Below are 15,958 nucleotides of genomic sequence, written 5' to 3' on the forward strand. Positions count from 1 at the left end.
ACATTAGTATGAACAATAATAAGCAAATTCATAAACAGTAATTAAAGAATGTGATAAAATGGCTAAATATCTTTGGTTCATTTGTTCACAACTCAATCTTCGGTTTTAAAAGATTAATTTCAGATTCCAACCATCAACTTCTGGTTTAGTTGAGAATCAATTAACTAAGCAATAATCAATTCAACGTTCCAAAACCTAAGCCTCTCACTAAGCGAAATCAGCATAAGCATGAAATGATTAACAAATTCACATGAGCTAAACATTCATGCACTAGAGAGTAAATCAACTAAGCGAAGATAAACTCAACCAACCAGTTTCTAAAAAATGGAATTAAGCAAACCATATTCAGAAATAAGATAGAAGAAATCAACAATAAAAAAACCAAAAATGCATTAATAACAAAACCTCAAGAGTTGTGATACATTACCAAAAGAACTTAATCCATAAATTTAGCCTTCCATGACAATGGAAGAACAAACCAAAAATTAAAATGAAGAAGTTTCAAAATCGAAAATGAGGGAAGAACCAAACCCTAGCAGAGCCAAAGAGGGAAAGCGAAATTCTAAAAATGAGTGAATGTCAAGTGTGAGAGTGGAATTCAGGTTCCCTCTTTTACAAAGAGTAAAACCGAAAATGAGCCCAAAACAAAAACCGAATTTACAAATAAAAACTCCCAAAATAAAAATACAATATTCACTTCAACACATATCCTCCACTTCCATAATGCCCAAAATGTCATTCGTGCCACATATGATCTGAAAATGATAATAGATTTAATCAGACCAAATAATCCTAAATTAACTCATTTTAGGAATATTAGTCTAATAAAGTCTAAAACACTAAACCATGTGAAACAAAGTCAGTTAGGCACTAAGAATCATCAATCATGCTAAATTAAGGTTATGAATAGTGTGTAATATATTGTTCATCAGCTGTAACACCACTAATGGGCCAAGGAGGAATTAGAAAAGTCATCATCATCAACAATGGATTTTTCTTCCATAGTTGGATTAGACTCTTAAAAATTACATGAATGGATTCTTCCATGGCCATGGTTCTCTTATTAAAAATTCTAAAAACTTGGCTTGTAAGAGAATAGCCAAGGAAAATTCTTTTATTAGCTTTTGCAACAAATTTTCCTATGTTTTTCTTTCCATTATTTAGCACATAACATTTGCAGCCAAACACATGCAAATGAGAAATATTTGGTTCTCTACCTTTGAAGAGTTCATAGGAGTTTTTCTCTAGAATTGGTATTATTAGAACTCAGTTGGAAATATAGCAAGCTGTACTAACTACATCATCCCAAAAATATTTTGAGATTAGTTTCATTCAACATTATACGTGCTAGTTCCTCCAAAGACCTATGTTTTCTCTCTACAACACCAATTTGTTGTGGTATTCTAGGAGTAGAGAAAATATGAGAGATACCAAGATCATCACAAAATTCCTCAAAAGAAGCATTTTAAAATTTCTCTCACAATCACTTCTTATAGCAGCGATTTTTAAAGATTTTTCATTTTGCACTCTCTTAGCATATTTGCTAAATGCATTAAACGCCTCATTCTTGTGTACCAAGAATAGAGTCTAAGTGTATCTTGAAAAATCATCTACTATCATAAGAGCATAATAGTGACCACCAAAAGTTTTGGTCCGAGAGGGGCCAATAAGTCTATGTGTAGTAACTGCAATGCTCTATTAGAAGAAACAATATCATTTGGTTTGAAAGAAGTTTTTGTTTGTTTACCGTTTTGACATGCACAACATAATTTGTCTTTAACAAAGTTCATATTGGGTAAACCTACAACTAAATCTTTCTTGATCATTTTATTCAAATTATCCATATGTATATACACAATTCTCCTATACCATAACAATGCATCATAAATATTTATAGCTAAATATTTAATGGGAAGAGAAGAATAATTTAAAGCAATTATATAGATATTATTAATTCTATTACCAATAAGTTTAGAGTTTTCAGATACCTTACTATCGATGATACATTTGTCGGGGTATAATGCACATGAAACCCTTTGACATAAATTTGACTTATACTGAGTAAATTGTGCTTGAGTCCCTCAACATATAGAACTCCTTCTATTGTAGTAGAAGGTGGCTTTCCGACTCTACCAACTCCAAGAATTCTTCCTTTATTGTTGTCACCATATGTGACATAGCCTTTGTCCCTTGGAGTAAGGACAAATAACTTTCCTTTGTCGCCAACATATATTTTGAGCAGCCACTATCCAAATACCATACATCACCAGCGACTCCCAAATATTCATGCAAAACAGTTAAGTAATATTAGGTACCCAATTCAGTTTGGGTCCTATAAGGTGAACACCTTTCTCTATCCATTGAAAAAGTTCTAGGGGTATACCATATTTTTTAATTATGCAAGTATTAGGTGCATGCCCATGATTTTGACAGTAAGTACAGATGGGTTGATGCTTTTGTATCCTAGTTCTAGATTAGAATTTTGATGAGTATGGATACTTAGTTTATGAAAATTAATTTTTGTATACACTTCATTTTTCTTATTTAAAGAAGGTTTGGAAAAACAGAGACCTTTACGGTCGGTCGAGTGTCTTTGCATCTTCAACATGTTATCTAAGTTTATACTACTCTTGTTTAAACTTTTGAGTTCAAAACTCAAAGTAGAAATTTTATTTTCAAGAGTAACACAATTTGGACAAGAAGAAAAAGAAGGTTTGTTTCAGAATGTGTCAATCTCATTCTTTTGTTTCAAGTACAGTTCGGTGAGTTTGACATATTCACTATGCAATTCAATAAAATCATTTTGTAGTTCAAAAAATGATGGCTTAACTAAAGGTTCAGTTTCAATTACCTCCTCCTCATCAGAATGTTGAGACACCATTAGGAAAAGATGAGCTTGTTCTTCATTTTTCAGGTTCTGAAGTTGAACTTATGTCATTGTCCTCTCATACAATATAAGCCCGTCTGCTGATCTTCTTTTCAGGTTTTGCCTTGAAAGGATTTTTCTTTAGCGTAGAACAATCCATCTTCATGTGACCAAATGTTCCACATTCAAAACAATTGAAGTTTTGATTTGAAGTGGAAAGTTCATTGCTCTTGGTGAATCTTCTTGATTGTCCAACCCATTATTATTTCTTTTTAGAAATTTGCTGAATTTCTTGACTAGCATGCTCATATCTTCCTTGTCATCCTTTTTTGATTCATTTGTTGAAGTTGGAAGTTGGATGATGTTGGTACAAGTAATAAGTATTTAATACTCATGTATTGAAAATACTTTGGATAACATATAATCAACATCATTTCCTTACTTATTGACACACATTAATAAGTAAGAAATACATGATGAATTGATTATGAAATCATTGTGTATATAAGGGCTAGTTTACCTCAATAATGCACTTTTTAAAATGTATATGTAAATAGAGTAGTTTATAAACTATTTACTAATTTGTGAATAGTCCAAAAAATATTTATCAAAATGAGGCAATCAAAGTAAACTATTTACCAAAACAGGGTAGTCAAAATCAACCTATTATTTTTGCCTTGATAGTGTCGGATACTAATTGGCCCAAAAAATTAAAACAAAATCTGGAAACTTAAAAACATACGAAACATGGGGTGAAACCCTTTTTTCGTTTTTTTAATTTTCAGATTTTTTTAAAAATAAATTGCAGAAAATATGTAGGTGGGGACTACTATGATTAGTTTCTTCACCTTTGACATTTCTATATCCTCTTCCTTGTTATTTTTTCTTGCACATATTTTCATAATGAACTATTTTACTTTTAAAAATCATTTTAAACGAGTACTAGGTTAGGGTTGGCAAAAGTACATGAATCGCGAATATCCGTCAAAATATCTGCAATGAGTATCCATAAATATATTAATTAAATATTAAATATTTTATAGTTTTTTATTATTATTTTAACATTATATTTTGTATATTCTATTATCATTTTATAATAATTTTAGTGATTGATTATAATTATAAAATTATCATATTATTGATAAAGTAATAATTATTTTTATATATTGATTATTATAAAATATATTTTACAAATCTGCTATCTGCATCGGTACCCATAAATAATACAGGTATGGGTACAGGTATGCGTGGCCGCCCGGCCCAGCCATCCCTATCCTAGGCTCTGCCTTTAGCTCATCCTGACCTTTTGTGCCAAACCGAAGCCAATTCCTCGTTGGGCCTTTTTGCCCATCACCCATAATTTACAACCAAAACTCCACCTTTTCATATCGCACCATTTTAAACCAAATCCAATTTTCTTCTATCTTCAATTATTTATCAACTCAACCAGTTCCTCATAGCAACAACTTCAAATGATTCCTTCCAAAACCCTTCTCTTTTCATCTCTCTCTTCCTTCAAATGCATACCTCACCCTTCTCCATGTCACACCCTTTCACTCTCTATCTCTTCCCTCCTTCACCACCACTCACACTCTTATGGTACTATTTATTAGACATACAACATTTTTTTTGGTACTTACATACCTTTTGCATAAAGAATTAATCCCTGTCGGAATGCATGAAGGGCCATGTACCACTAGATCAAAGCCTTTTTTAGTAAAGTTTCACATACAATATTTTTTAATTGCAAAATTTGTCAAAAAATAGATTTGTTTTACATACAATGCATAATGTGCTGTTATTTTCATTATCTTTTCTAATCTTTTCGTGGTTTTCATGTGCTCTAATAATATTCATGTTTTCTGTAAGGGTTGTGTTTGGCTTCGAGATGTTATACGTCAGCACAAAGTGCTGCTGCTACTTCAGTGGAAGCAATAGAAGCAGATCAACCAAACGAAACCGTTCGGAATCTCCTCACTAACACAGAAGGAGTGTCAAGATTGATGAAGATGGAGCGGAAGCCTCTTCTTCTAGAAGGCGAGTTTGGCGAATCCGAAGCCGAATTGCAGGGTAGGCGGTTCCCTTACCTTGACAGGTTTAGGTGCTGGAATGATTATTTGATGAGTAGCAGTGAGATCATTGAGGCTGTTAGTCCATGTATTTCGGATGTGAGGAAGGAGAGGTTTAGGAATGTGGTTCATAACAGGAGCTATTCGGTTTGTTTGGTTGTCGAAGGGCTCAATGATTTCGGGAATGTTTCGGCTGCGTTTCGATCTGCTGATGCGCTTGGTGTGCAGTCTGTTCACGTGGTGTCTTCTGAAGCCAACAAAAGGTGTTGAGACTTATGACTGTTGAGGTGAACAGGTCTTGTTTTGATTGATAATCTCGATTTTTCAAGGAAAAAAAACAGAATTTTAGTGTCTGGACTCTGAAAACATCGGGGATATTAAGTATTAGTCTCTGTTTGTATTTATCATTTTAATTTTTGAAACTGTAAGCACTAGTCAAATTAGTCCTTTGAAATTATGATCGATGTGTCAAATAGGTCTCCAGCAGCGTTCTAAATCACGGTCCCGGCGTTTACTGCAATTGAGGGAAAATGCGGCCAATGTGGCTGCAATTGCGGTCACATGCCATTACGGAGACTCCCAAACTGCAATATTGCAGCCGCAATTGTGGATGCGGAGCATAATTCTGTAGTTTATTATAGAAGCTACCTTGATTTTGTACATGTAAATGTGTCATGCATTTGCTTGGATGATTTGCTCTGTATGATGTGACCATTGTCATATGTTGAATCAATCTGAGAGATTAGAAAAGGATGTTTTATTCAAATTTCGCAATCATTTTGATGCATTATTATGAACTGTATCGTCTTGACAATTGGAACTTTTATCAGCATGACTAGTAGTAGTGATTTATAAAAGGGGAGTTTCTTCCACGTTTTACCATTATCAACAATCAATTAAGTTAAGCGAACTCGTAATGAATATCTTACCAGCTCAACTTGCCTTCCTCGTTGCAGGTATAAAGATAATCGCCATGTGAGCATGGGTGCAGAGAAATGGTTGGACATTGAACTTTGGGACTCTACAAAGGACTGCTTTAAGATCTTAAAATCACGCGGTTATCGAATTGCGACAACTCATGTTGGAATAGATGCGGTATTGTTTGACTCTGCTAATTTCTTCTTCATTAATTTCCAGCAAAAGTATTTGCAAGCAGTAACCATATACTAGTGTATTGTTTTCATTTGTGAATAGATTTTTTCCCACTCTTCTACCCTATAGTTTTTGCTCAATAAATTGTGAGCCAAAATGTTCAAAAACTTCAAATGACCTACAGTTATTTAATTGTCCTTTTCTTTCTGTGTGCAGGTTTCTATTTATGACTTAGACTGGTCCTGCCCAACTGCAATAGTAGTCGGGAATGAGAATAGGTTATTTACGTCATTTTTTGTTTCTTGTCTATGTAATTATTTACAAATATCTTATTAATCAAGCTGGTTCAGTTCAATTTGATGGTCAATGCTTATTTTGATATGCCATTGGAATAGAAAATTCCATTATGTACTGTCAAAAATGGAATATCATTGAAAATGTAAATGTGAGCTCAATGTAACTGTCATTTTTTTCTTGCTTACTGATTATAAGGAGTCAAGGAGTCTCTTGCAGTCTTGAACTTAAACCTTAAATAGTTGTTCTAATTGTTGTAACATAGGTCCTACTTTTATGCTCATGTTTTATCATGTGTGTGTATGTATACATATATATTATTCACCAGTGGTGATGTTCTTGTAGCAGGGGCATTAGTGATGAGGCTTTGGAATTGTCTGATTTGCACTGCAGTATTCCAATGAATGGAATGGTGGATTCTTTTAATGTTTCAGTTGCTGCTGGAATCCTCATGCACCATGCCGTTTCTGATAGAATATCTCGATTGGTAATGATTTTATTTTCATTGATTATGGTGAATCATCACAATCATCTTTTCTCTTTACTCGCTTCATCTGAATCAAAAGCAGACATGATTTTGTCAAATTAAAAGAAATTAAAAAACAATGATGTTTAGTTTAGTTTTCACCAAAAAAGAAAAACTCGAAACCTTAGAATGGTATCTTCCATAAGGGGGCAGAGAGGGTTGCGGGGATGGAGAGGTCAGAAAGGTATCCTCCATAACATAGAAACTTAATGTTGAGAATGACCCAAAGAAACATAGAAACTTAATGTTGACAATGAGCCAAAGAAGCTCATTAAAACAAGTCTGCCAAATATCTGCACATGGAAATCTGAAGCTCTTAAAAACAATGACCAAAGAACCAAGAGACCATAACAAAATCGTATCCCATAGCATTTGTAAAGGCTTAAAGCATGAGCATGGATACTTCCCCTTGTTTAGGTATCACTGTAGGGCTGACAATGAACCGAATCAACTCGGTATTCGTTCGAAATTCTATTGGTTATTTAGCTCAATAAACTTAGTTCATGAACCAAATGAACTGAACTTGAGTTGAAAATTGAGCTCGTTAAATAAACAAGCCAAACTTGAGTTGGATATAGTTCGACTCGTTAGGTTCATGAACTAGCTCAATGTATTTATATTTATTATATATATAAACTAATTTTTATGTTTATTATGACCCATATATTATTTTTATGTTTATTATGACCCATATATTATTTTTATATTTATTGTTATTATATATATAAATAAGAGTTTATTATGACCCATATATTATTTTTATGTTTATTATGACCCATATATTATTTTTATATTTATTGTTATTATATATATAAATAAGATTATATTTATATATATAAATTAGTATCTTTTAAAATTTAATTAATTATTTGAGTTGTCTAAATGAAACATTCGAACTGAACCGAATAGTTCGTAAACTTTAACCGAGCCGAACTCGAGCTAAAAAATAACTCGTATCGAACTCGAGTCGAGTTTCGAGCTGAGCTCTGGTTGACTCGGTTCGGTAGTTTTATTAAGAATGTGGATATATAACAACGATTCTCTAGTCATGTTGCTCATATTTGATTTCGTTTGACCTGCTCGTGTATGTACAGTATATTACGACCTAATTTTTTTATTAATTTCTCTCTAACTGTAACTAACTGTTAATGCGACGGAATATAAGTAGGAAGGGGCAGGTTTGATGATTTGGAGAAAGGAAGAGAAAAAGAGGAGACAGGACTCCTGATCAAACAATAAATTAGCAAACTATAATTTTCGATCTTCAAATTAGAAATTTGGCTCGACGATCCCAACAAACCTATCTTGAACTAGAAGTACTTATGTTATTTAGAATGTCACTGCAAACCAGTTTATGTGATATCAACTCAATTCTGGTTTAATAATTCATCCATGACTCTGTTCTTAAGATTTCTTACTGTCTGCTCTATCATACTTGACATTTGGCCGAATCTAAATTTTACACGATATTTGTAGGGACGTCATGGTGATCTTACTGAAGAAGAAAGCCGAATTCTACTTGCTGAATTTTCACTACGCCATAGCCAGAGTTCAATTAGCATTGTTCAAGATTATGCAAAGCGCAAGGCAGCTATATTGTCCTAACAGCATTGACTGGAAGATCGTTTGGTTGTATGTTCATTTCTTGTTGACATTTACAATGAGAGGCAAGAAACTAAATTAACGAATTTGTGAGATTAAGGCTTGGTTGTTGCAATTTCGATTTATTCATACAAATTCGTGTGATAGATTCCGACAAAGTAAAGAAGCAAAGGCAACATCACATTATCTGAAGCATGGCCTTGAAGTCTCATCCTTACAGTAGATTACCATGCTTCTATATTGACAGTGGAATGCTTTCATCAAAGATGTACTTATTGGCTCAACTTACTTAAATTTGGAATGATGTAATCAAAAGTATAATTGTATTATTTTTGTTGTGTTGAGTTTTTGGCATTGTTGTGTCTAGATAACAGTTTTTTAGGATCCTAGTTTGGAAGCTTTTGACATGCATTCCCATGAGTGAAAAATATGATTTTCATCAAAAAATGTATGATCTTATGATGCTGACTTGTATTATTCTAAAAGAAACATGTTTCTTGCCTTCAATCTTATACATCTTATTTCCACCAATAAAATTAATGGAAAAACCGCAAAGATGTCGCAAGACAGTGGAATTAGAAATAGAAAGTTAAAACGATCAAAATAATATTCAAGAAGTACACATTAATAAAAATAATACGATCAAATTTCACGGTGATACTAATAAAATTCAAGATAAAAAGAAAAGGAATGAGAATTTATACCCTCCTATGCGGATAAGGCTTGAATTTTTCCATAACTTTATGGACGAACAAATCGAATCCCATCATCATTAAACATCACTACAAATATACAGTCAACAATTATCAGATAATTAGGTGACAAACTCTATAGATAGAAAAATACTTGTGTGGAGACGAAACCATGTAAAAATAGTCTGACAACACATTAATATTTTAATTCTAATTAAATTTAATCTTAAATGATAATATTAAAAATCATAAAATGTACAATCTCTAAATATGGTATGTTAGATGTGTTCTATACAAGTTTTTCTCTTGTGCCCTAACACATTATCATGGCTGCATGGTTTGAGGCCTCTAAAGAGTGTTTGAGTGTTGAAGATGTGAAACCTATGCTAAATAATTTTTAGCAACAATTTGAGTATATACTCAATTTTTTGCAATCTTATCATTTGTAGAGGTTGGAAAAGAGTTGGAAACTCAAAGAATATCAGTAGTGAAAGAGTTTCCGATGGTATTTCCGGAAGACATTGGTAATCTACCACATGAAGGAGAAATATAATTTTCGATAAAGGTGATAAAATTATCCAAATTCACCCGTTAGAACTAATAAATTTAAATGATATAATCCAATGGATAATATTGATAATGAATGAATTTAAATACATTCATTATGTCCAATGAATGTCCATGGATATATCCATTTGGATGAATAACCAATCCATCCAATAAACTAAAAACAAAAATATTTTTTTACCAAAAAATAACATGCAAATCCAACCTTGTTATGCAAACTCAACATGCAATTACTTCTTAATTAATCGAATTGTTCATAATATTATATTAATATTATTTATCCACAGTATAGTGGACCTTTTATTCCTCAATCCCGTGATCCATATTGGTCTGGAATAAAATTGATGATATTTTTATATATTTCTCATATATTCCTATCACATTAGTTTATTAAAATTTAGTAATTGCTTTAGCAATTTCTATCACAACAACCTTTACTAGATATAATCTATTAAAATTCCTATAACTGTTAGATTATTAGAGGCCAAAAGAATTGTTAATTAAGTAATAGTTACCAATGACAAATAGTCATTAACTATTACAAGATATAATAAGTTAAAGTTCTTAGCTATTCATTTTGTTTTTATTATTATCATATATAATGTTGTAGTTTATATTCTTAAAAAGTACTTTTCAAAAACTTCAATAGATAAAAACTTCATAAATTCACCTTTTTAAAAGTGCTTTTAAAAAAAAGCACTTTCTAAAAGTGTTTGTTAGAAAAAATATTTTTTAAAAAGTGTTTTTACAAAAAAACACTTTTTAAAAATGTATTTTAATTATTTTTAAAAAATATATCAAATAATAATTTTAAAATGATTTTTTTCTTCAAATAATGTTTTATTAAAAATGTTTAGTTCAAATTAAAAAAACGGAGTGAATATTCATTCATTCAATCCATTAAAATGGATACATGGATGAAATGAATGGATTGAAATCCATTGAATATTGATGAATTAAATAGTTTAAAAATGCATGTAATAGATTTATATGGATTGATGAATGACTTTTCATCCATCCATTAGGATCTAAATTAAAATTCATTTAAATCCATCCAATTGCCATCCTTAATTCTCAATAGATTTGGTGCCTGGACCAATCTCTATGCCCCCTTACAAAATTGTTTCTATAAAACTGTTGGAACAATTCAAAAAGTAGTTAGAAGGATGAGAGCAGAGAGATTTTGTATATATTACTGACAATTGAATAAGATGACTATAAAAAATAAGTATCCATAGTTAGAGAAAATTAATATCCTACCATCAATGATATTACATTGCAGATGATGATGAGTCTATTGTCATGATATGATGATCCTTAATCATAGCATTCACACACCATATATTTACTTTTTATTATTATGTAACAATTATTGTAATTATCATTACCATCATTTAGAATCACAATTGTAATTATTAGCATGATTCTTAATAGAAGTCTTAAGATGATTGCCTTAGATCGAGTCTAGGTTAGGTAAACCTAGGTGAGAGTCTCACAAGAACTAAAATTGAACAAGACTAAAATTGTGACATAACATCTAGATATTACATGATAAGTAAACTTATGCATATATATACATGGTTTTGTGCATTAAAGTTAAACATATTTGAAAAATATGTATTGCATGATCACATGTCATATAGGTAGTTTACTATTTATCAAGAAAACAATGTTCATACAACATAATCAATTATGTATATTGTTAATCAATTATCAGAATTATAGTAGCTAACCAATCTAAAACCTGTGATGCGTTAATCAATTAAGTCATTGGTTAATCGATTAAGTCATTGGTTAATCGATTAAGACATAACAGAAAATCAGTTTTTAAACAGCTCGTTAAACGATTAATTAACTGAATAATCAATTACTAATAACATCAGTGCAGTTTCTATAAATGCTATAATTCTAGCCCATGTGGCATAAGTTGCATAACTAGAAAATAAGTTTGAGCATACATTTTTATACATTGCATTAGAGTGTGAAAATGCATAAGAGAGCTTAGAGAGTGAGAGCATTCTGAATAGGGCTTAAAAATTAAAACCATGACATTTATCTCTAGGTTACAATGCATTACATTATTGCATAGTTTTCTTGATTTCTTGGAGAGTGAAGTGAGAAAAATCTTTTTCTGAAAAGTGTACAAGTCAATTTTACGAAAACCTTATGCATGAAATCTCATTTAGATTAGGTTCTTCTGCTTAGATTTTAGATTGAGTTTAATTGTTGTATCCAAGTATTAAGTACTCAAGACAACTCATCAAAAACAATATCGAACAAGGAAATTGATCTCTTAGTGAGTAGTTTCACCTCAAGAGAGATCTTGATAATTTTCACAGAGACTAGGAGGTCTTGGTTCAAGCGATACCGAGGCTGAGGCAGAATCGCGAAAGGATAGGAGATCCTAGTAGGCGAGTCAAGGTTGTTAAACTCATAGGTGCCAAGAAAGAAGCGGCTTAGTTTTTGTTTTTGTAATTGGAAGTGTGCGTGTAAACATACAATTGCAATAGTGAAGAAAAATCTCTCAATATTAGAAGGGGAGGCCTGATTGTCATTTGCAGTGGATCGCAAACGAACCATGATAAAAATTCCTTGTGCACAATTTTCTATCCCTTATCTCCTTTACTTTTATTCTTTACATTTTTGTTAATTGATTTAATCTGAGTTACCTATTAGAATCTGTTTAACTATCATTTTGTAACTTCAGTAATCAATTAATTAAGTAAAGATTGATAATCGATAACTTGATGTGCAAGAAATCATAAAATCAAGAAGTGCAAGATTCAGGATAATCGATTATCCACAAGCATAATCGATTAAGTCCAAGAATTGGTTAATCGATTACAGGTTAATCGATTACAACCAAACTTAATCGATTAAGTGCAATAATTTTCAGTTTTGCGCAATATATCAAAAAAGCGGAAAAAGTAACCACTACACCTATTCAACCCCCTTCTAGGTGTGTCTTGACTTGTTGGTACTCAACAAAAAGGAGCAACTATGTTTCCATGATTGGTTTGAAATCGAGATATCACCAGATTCGAGTGAAGAAGGAAGACATTCCTAAGACTGTTTTTCGTACCCAACATAAACATTACAAATACTTAGTGATGCCCTTCGAAGTTATGGATGTACCTATAATATTTATGGAATATATGAATAGGATTTCCTACCTTTATTGGATTATTTTGTTGTCGTTTTCATCAACGGCATTCTAATATATCCTAAGAACGCTGAAGAACATGCTAAATATTTAAGGATTGTTTTGAACATGGTGAGAGAAAACGACAATTGTATGCTAAGTTATCCAAGTATGAACTCTGGCTAGAAGAAGTACAATTTCTAGGCCATATGATCACTCGAGATGGCATTCTTGCTAACCAAACAAAAGTAGAAGTACTTCTACAATAGAAAAGACCACAAACAGTGACAAAGATTGATGTTGATTTAAAAGTGTGCTTCTTTAACTCCATATAATTGATTATTGTACAATTACATACCAATTAAGCCGTGTTAATTCTAACATAGTCGATTATCAAGCAATTATATAAGAAACTAGAAAAAAATTAGCTTTAAGAATGACTTAATGATTTTAAGAACGGTTAAATCAATAATAATATAAGAGTCTGTATAAATCATATACAATTCAATTGATTAAGCAATGTAAATGTTGAAATTAAAGAATATAGAGAAAGAAGATTTGATATCAAAGATTTTATATTGGTTCATGCCAAGAATTACAATACGTTTAGTCTCTTAGTTGATTTGAGGACTTTCACTATTTGGAAAATGAAGGTTGGTCGAGATGGTTGCTTCTTTAAGGAGAATTTGTTTTCTTGTCTATCACTCATCTTTTAGAGAGAGAAAGGTTTGATGAAAATAAGGGTTTTGAGAATAAGAAGGAAGAACCTTGATTGGACTAAATAAGATACAAAATCATCTTCTTGAGTAGAATATGAACCATAATATGTGTATGGAGAGCTTGAGAGATAAAGAGTTTGAATGAATGAAGGATTTAGAGTTTTAATGATTCTATAGATGTTGTTTAACATATAATTAATCGATTATAGCTAAGAAATAATCGATTAAGTAGAGCAAATATTCCACTTATTGACCAGTTACTCAATTACTTAATCAATTAGATAGAAAAACAATGTACATAGATAATCAATTATTGATGTATGTGTAAATATATTATATTCAATGCGTATTTTTTTTTGTCAAATCCTTAATTCAAAAGGGTATTTTAATATCATGTTTTATAATTTTATGCAGCTTCGGTTAACTGTGGATTATTTATAGTTTTGTTCAATTTAATAAAGAATCAAAAGTCTAGAAAAGAACATATTTTAGATAAACATGGTTTGACTAATAGTACCAAGGTATGATCGAGAATCAACACTAAGAAGAGAAGAATTCATATTTTATCTACTCTTATTTAATAGATACAATGAAGATTACAAATTGGATTAAATATCCAATAATGAAATATGTAAATTTAATTGCTTGTAATAATTGTAAATAATATTTACATTACTTGTGATTGAAGTGGTAGACCCACATTCTAAGGGATAAATGCAAGTCAGAGGAGATTGAAAGTCATTTGCTTTTGTTTTAATTAAATAAAAATAATGCAGACCCACTCGAAGAAGATGTCAATTGATATAATTCACCACAAATAAAGTGACAAGAAATTTATAAGATGTAAAGTATTCTTTCTCACATGGTGAAAAGTTATTGACAGTGATTTGAAGATAAATATTGAATTTAAAGAAGCAATAACTCACTAGGAGTTGTTGTATAAATAAGAAGCATCATATTTTGAAGCAACGAAGATACAATTGTAAAGATTAAATTTTTTTATTGATATGAAATTTGGTCTTCAAATTGGATTCATATTTCTCATCACTTATAAATACAGGGTGACACAAAGAAGGAAGACATGATTCACAATAATATAATTTGAGTGAGCAAAATATGAGTTACACTCATGATTAGATAATAGGATTTATGTACTCTCTCATTTATTCTTCAATAAAACCATCTTTATATTTCTCTATTATCATGAGTGAGTAGTTTCATAGTTTCTAGGGTAAGGGCTCTGCCTTTTGATCATGATGGGTTAGTTTTACCATTATTCCTTCTTCTGAGTGTCGTGGTATGGATATTAGAGAGTGAAATCATGTGAGTGTACTGACATATAATCATACCTTTAGGTAGAGTAGGGAAGGGCCTAAAGGTGAGTTTGACTATCCAACTTAAATACTAAAACTGAATTTTAATTCACGAGAGTAGTCTTAGGATTCCCAGGGCACTATTGGGCAACCACTGAGAGATTGACAAGAGGCCAAGTAAAGGATTTATTTGAATCATGTACCACGATAGTAGATGTACGCTTCAAGTAAATAAATATTTTATTTCTCAAGATAGAATATTATCAATTATTGAGTTGTCTACCTTCGCAACTTAAATTTCATGGAAAGTTGTGGTAAACGTTAATTCATTAATATCGTTTGATAACCTCTATCCTAAAAACTCTTTATTGATATATTTTTATCTCTTTATATGATTTACTTCTTAAATTTGTATTATTTTCATAAAAGTGACTAGAATAACTAATTAATAGAATCAATTGAATAACCATCCCTATTGGTTCTAACATTTTATTACTTAGCGACAAAACCATACACTTGCAGTATTGCACATATTAAGATTTTGGTGTCATTGTCTTAGAATTTTCATAATTTTATTTATTCTTAATTGATTAATCTTTTAAACTATGATCGTGTTATAGGTTGGTTTATCTTGATGATCTACATGTTGTTGCTAATATACGAAAAATTTGAGTGACTTTGGGACATCAATAAATGTTGATCCAGCACTGGAAAGGATTTTTTTTGTAGGAGGTAACGCCAAATACAACAAACGAGAGGAAGACATGAACTAACATGGTCAATGGCCGAAGAAGACGACAAGCTGCTCAAAGACTACTCACCACCAAATGCTAGAGGACTGCTGTCAAGAGTCTCTACGTCACTATTGAATTAGGTTGTTTTTGTTAGAATTTCTGACAATTTATGGGTCACAAATATAATTCTATGATTGTGTTACGGCCATTATGTAATTAGCCAAAATATAAAATGATCTTCAGTAATTAATTTGGTGGCTAAGGGCATATGTGTCATGAAATAATAATAAGTGTAGATACCTTCAGGCAATTTCTGATTTGATGAAGGGACTGAATCAGAAT

General features: G+C 31.3%; 2 protein-coding genes across 5 annotated transcripts in view; one reads left to right on the forward strand and one right to left on the reverse strand.

Annotated features, from left to right (window-relative positions):
• LOC109359772 overlaps window positions 1-1,053 on the reverse strand; it is a 5,194-nt gene extending 4,141 nt beyond the window's left edge. Inside the window, exon 1 of the mRNA XM_019604467.1 lies at window positions 1,030-1,053. Coding sequence (XP_019460012.1) covers window positions 1,030-1,053 — 24 coding nt within the window. The remainder of the gene's footprint in view (window positions 1-1,029) is intronic.
• LOC109361323 (tRNA (guanosine(18)-2'-O)-methyltransferase) lies at window positions 4,202-8,860 on the forward strand. Of its 4 annotated transcripts, none has more exons than XM_019606771.1 (7): window positions 4,202-4,405; window positions 4,436-4,465; window positions 4,736-5,198; window positions 5,892-6,030; window positions 6,244-6,305; window positions 6,667-6,808; window positions 8,324-8,860. In XM_019606771.1, the coding sequence occupies exons 1-7, from the start codon at window positions 4,339-4,341 to the stop codon at window positions 8,450-8,452; spliced, it is 1,032 nt and encodes a 343-aa protein (XP_019462316.1). In that variant the 5' UTR covers window positions 4,202-4,338; the 3' UTR covers window positions 8,453-8,860. The 4 variants fall into 4 exon arrangements, with proteins under 4 accessions (XP_019462316.1, XP_019462313.1, XP_019462315.1 ...); XM_019606770.1 differs by having other exon boundaries at window positions 4,203-4,401; window positions 4,432-4,465; XM_019606768.1 differs by having other exon boundaries at window positions 4,202-4,465.

The sequence above is a fragment of the Lupinus angustifolius genome, chromosome LG11 (genome assembly GCF_001865875.1).
Source record: "Lupinus angustifolius cultivar Tanjil chromosome LG11, LupAngTanjil_v1.0, whole genome shotgun sequence".
Taxonomy (NCBI): domain Eukaryota; kingdom Viridiplantae; phylum Streptophyta; class Magnoliopsida; order Fabales; family Fabaceae; genus Lupinus; species Lupinus angustifolius.

Coding starts and splice junctions, on each gene's coding strand:
- LOC109361323 (XM_019606768.1), top strand. CDS start 4,339: ATGATTCCTTCCAAAACCCTTCTCTTTTCATCTCTCTCTTCCTTCAAA. Junction 5,199..5,891: donor TCTTCTGAAGCCAACAAAAG/GTGTTGAGACTT, acceptor TCCTCGTTGCAG/GTATAAAGATAATCGCCATG. Junction 6,306..6,666: donor GTAGTCGGGAATGAGAATAG/GTTATTTACGTC, acceptor ATGTTCTTGTAG/CAGGGGCATTAGTGATGAGG.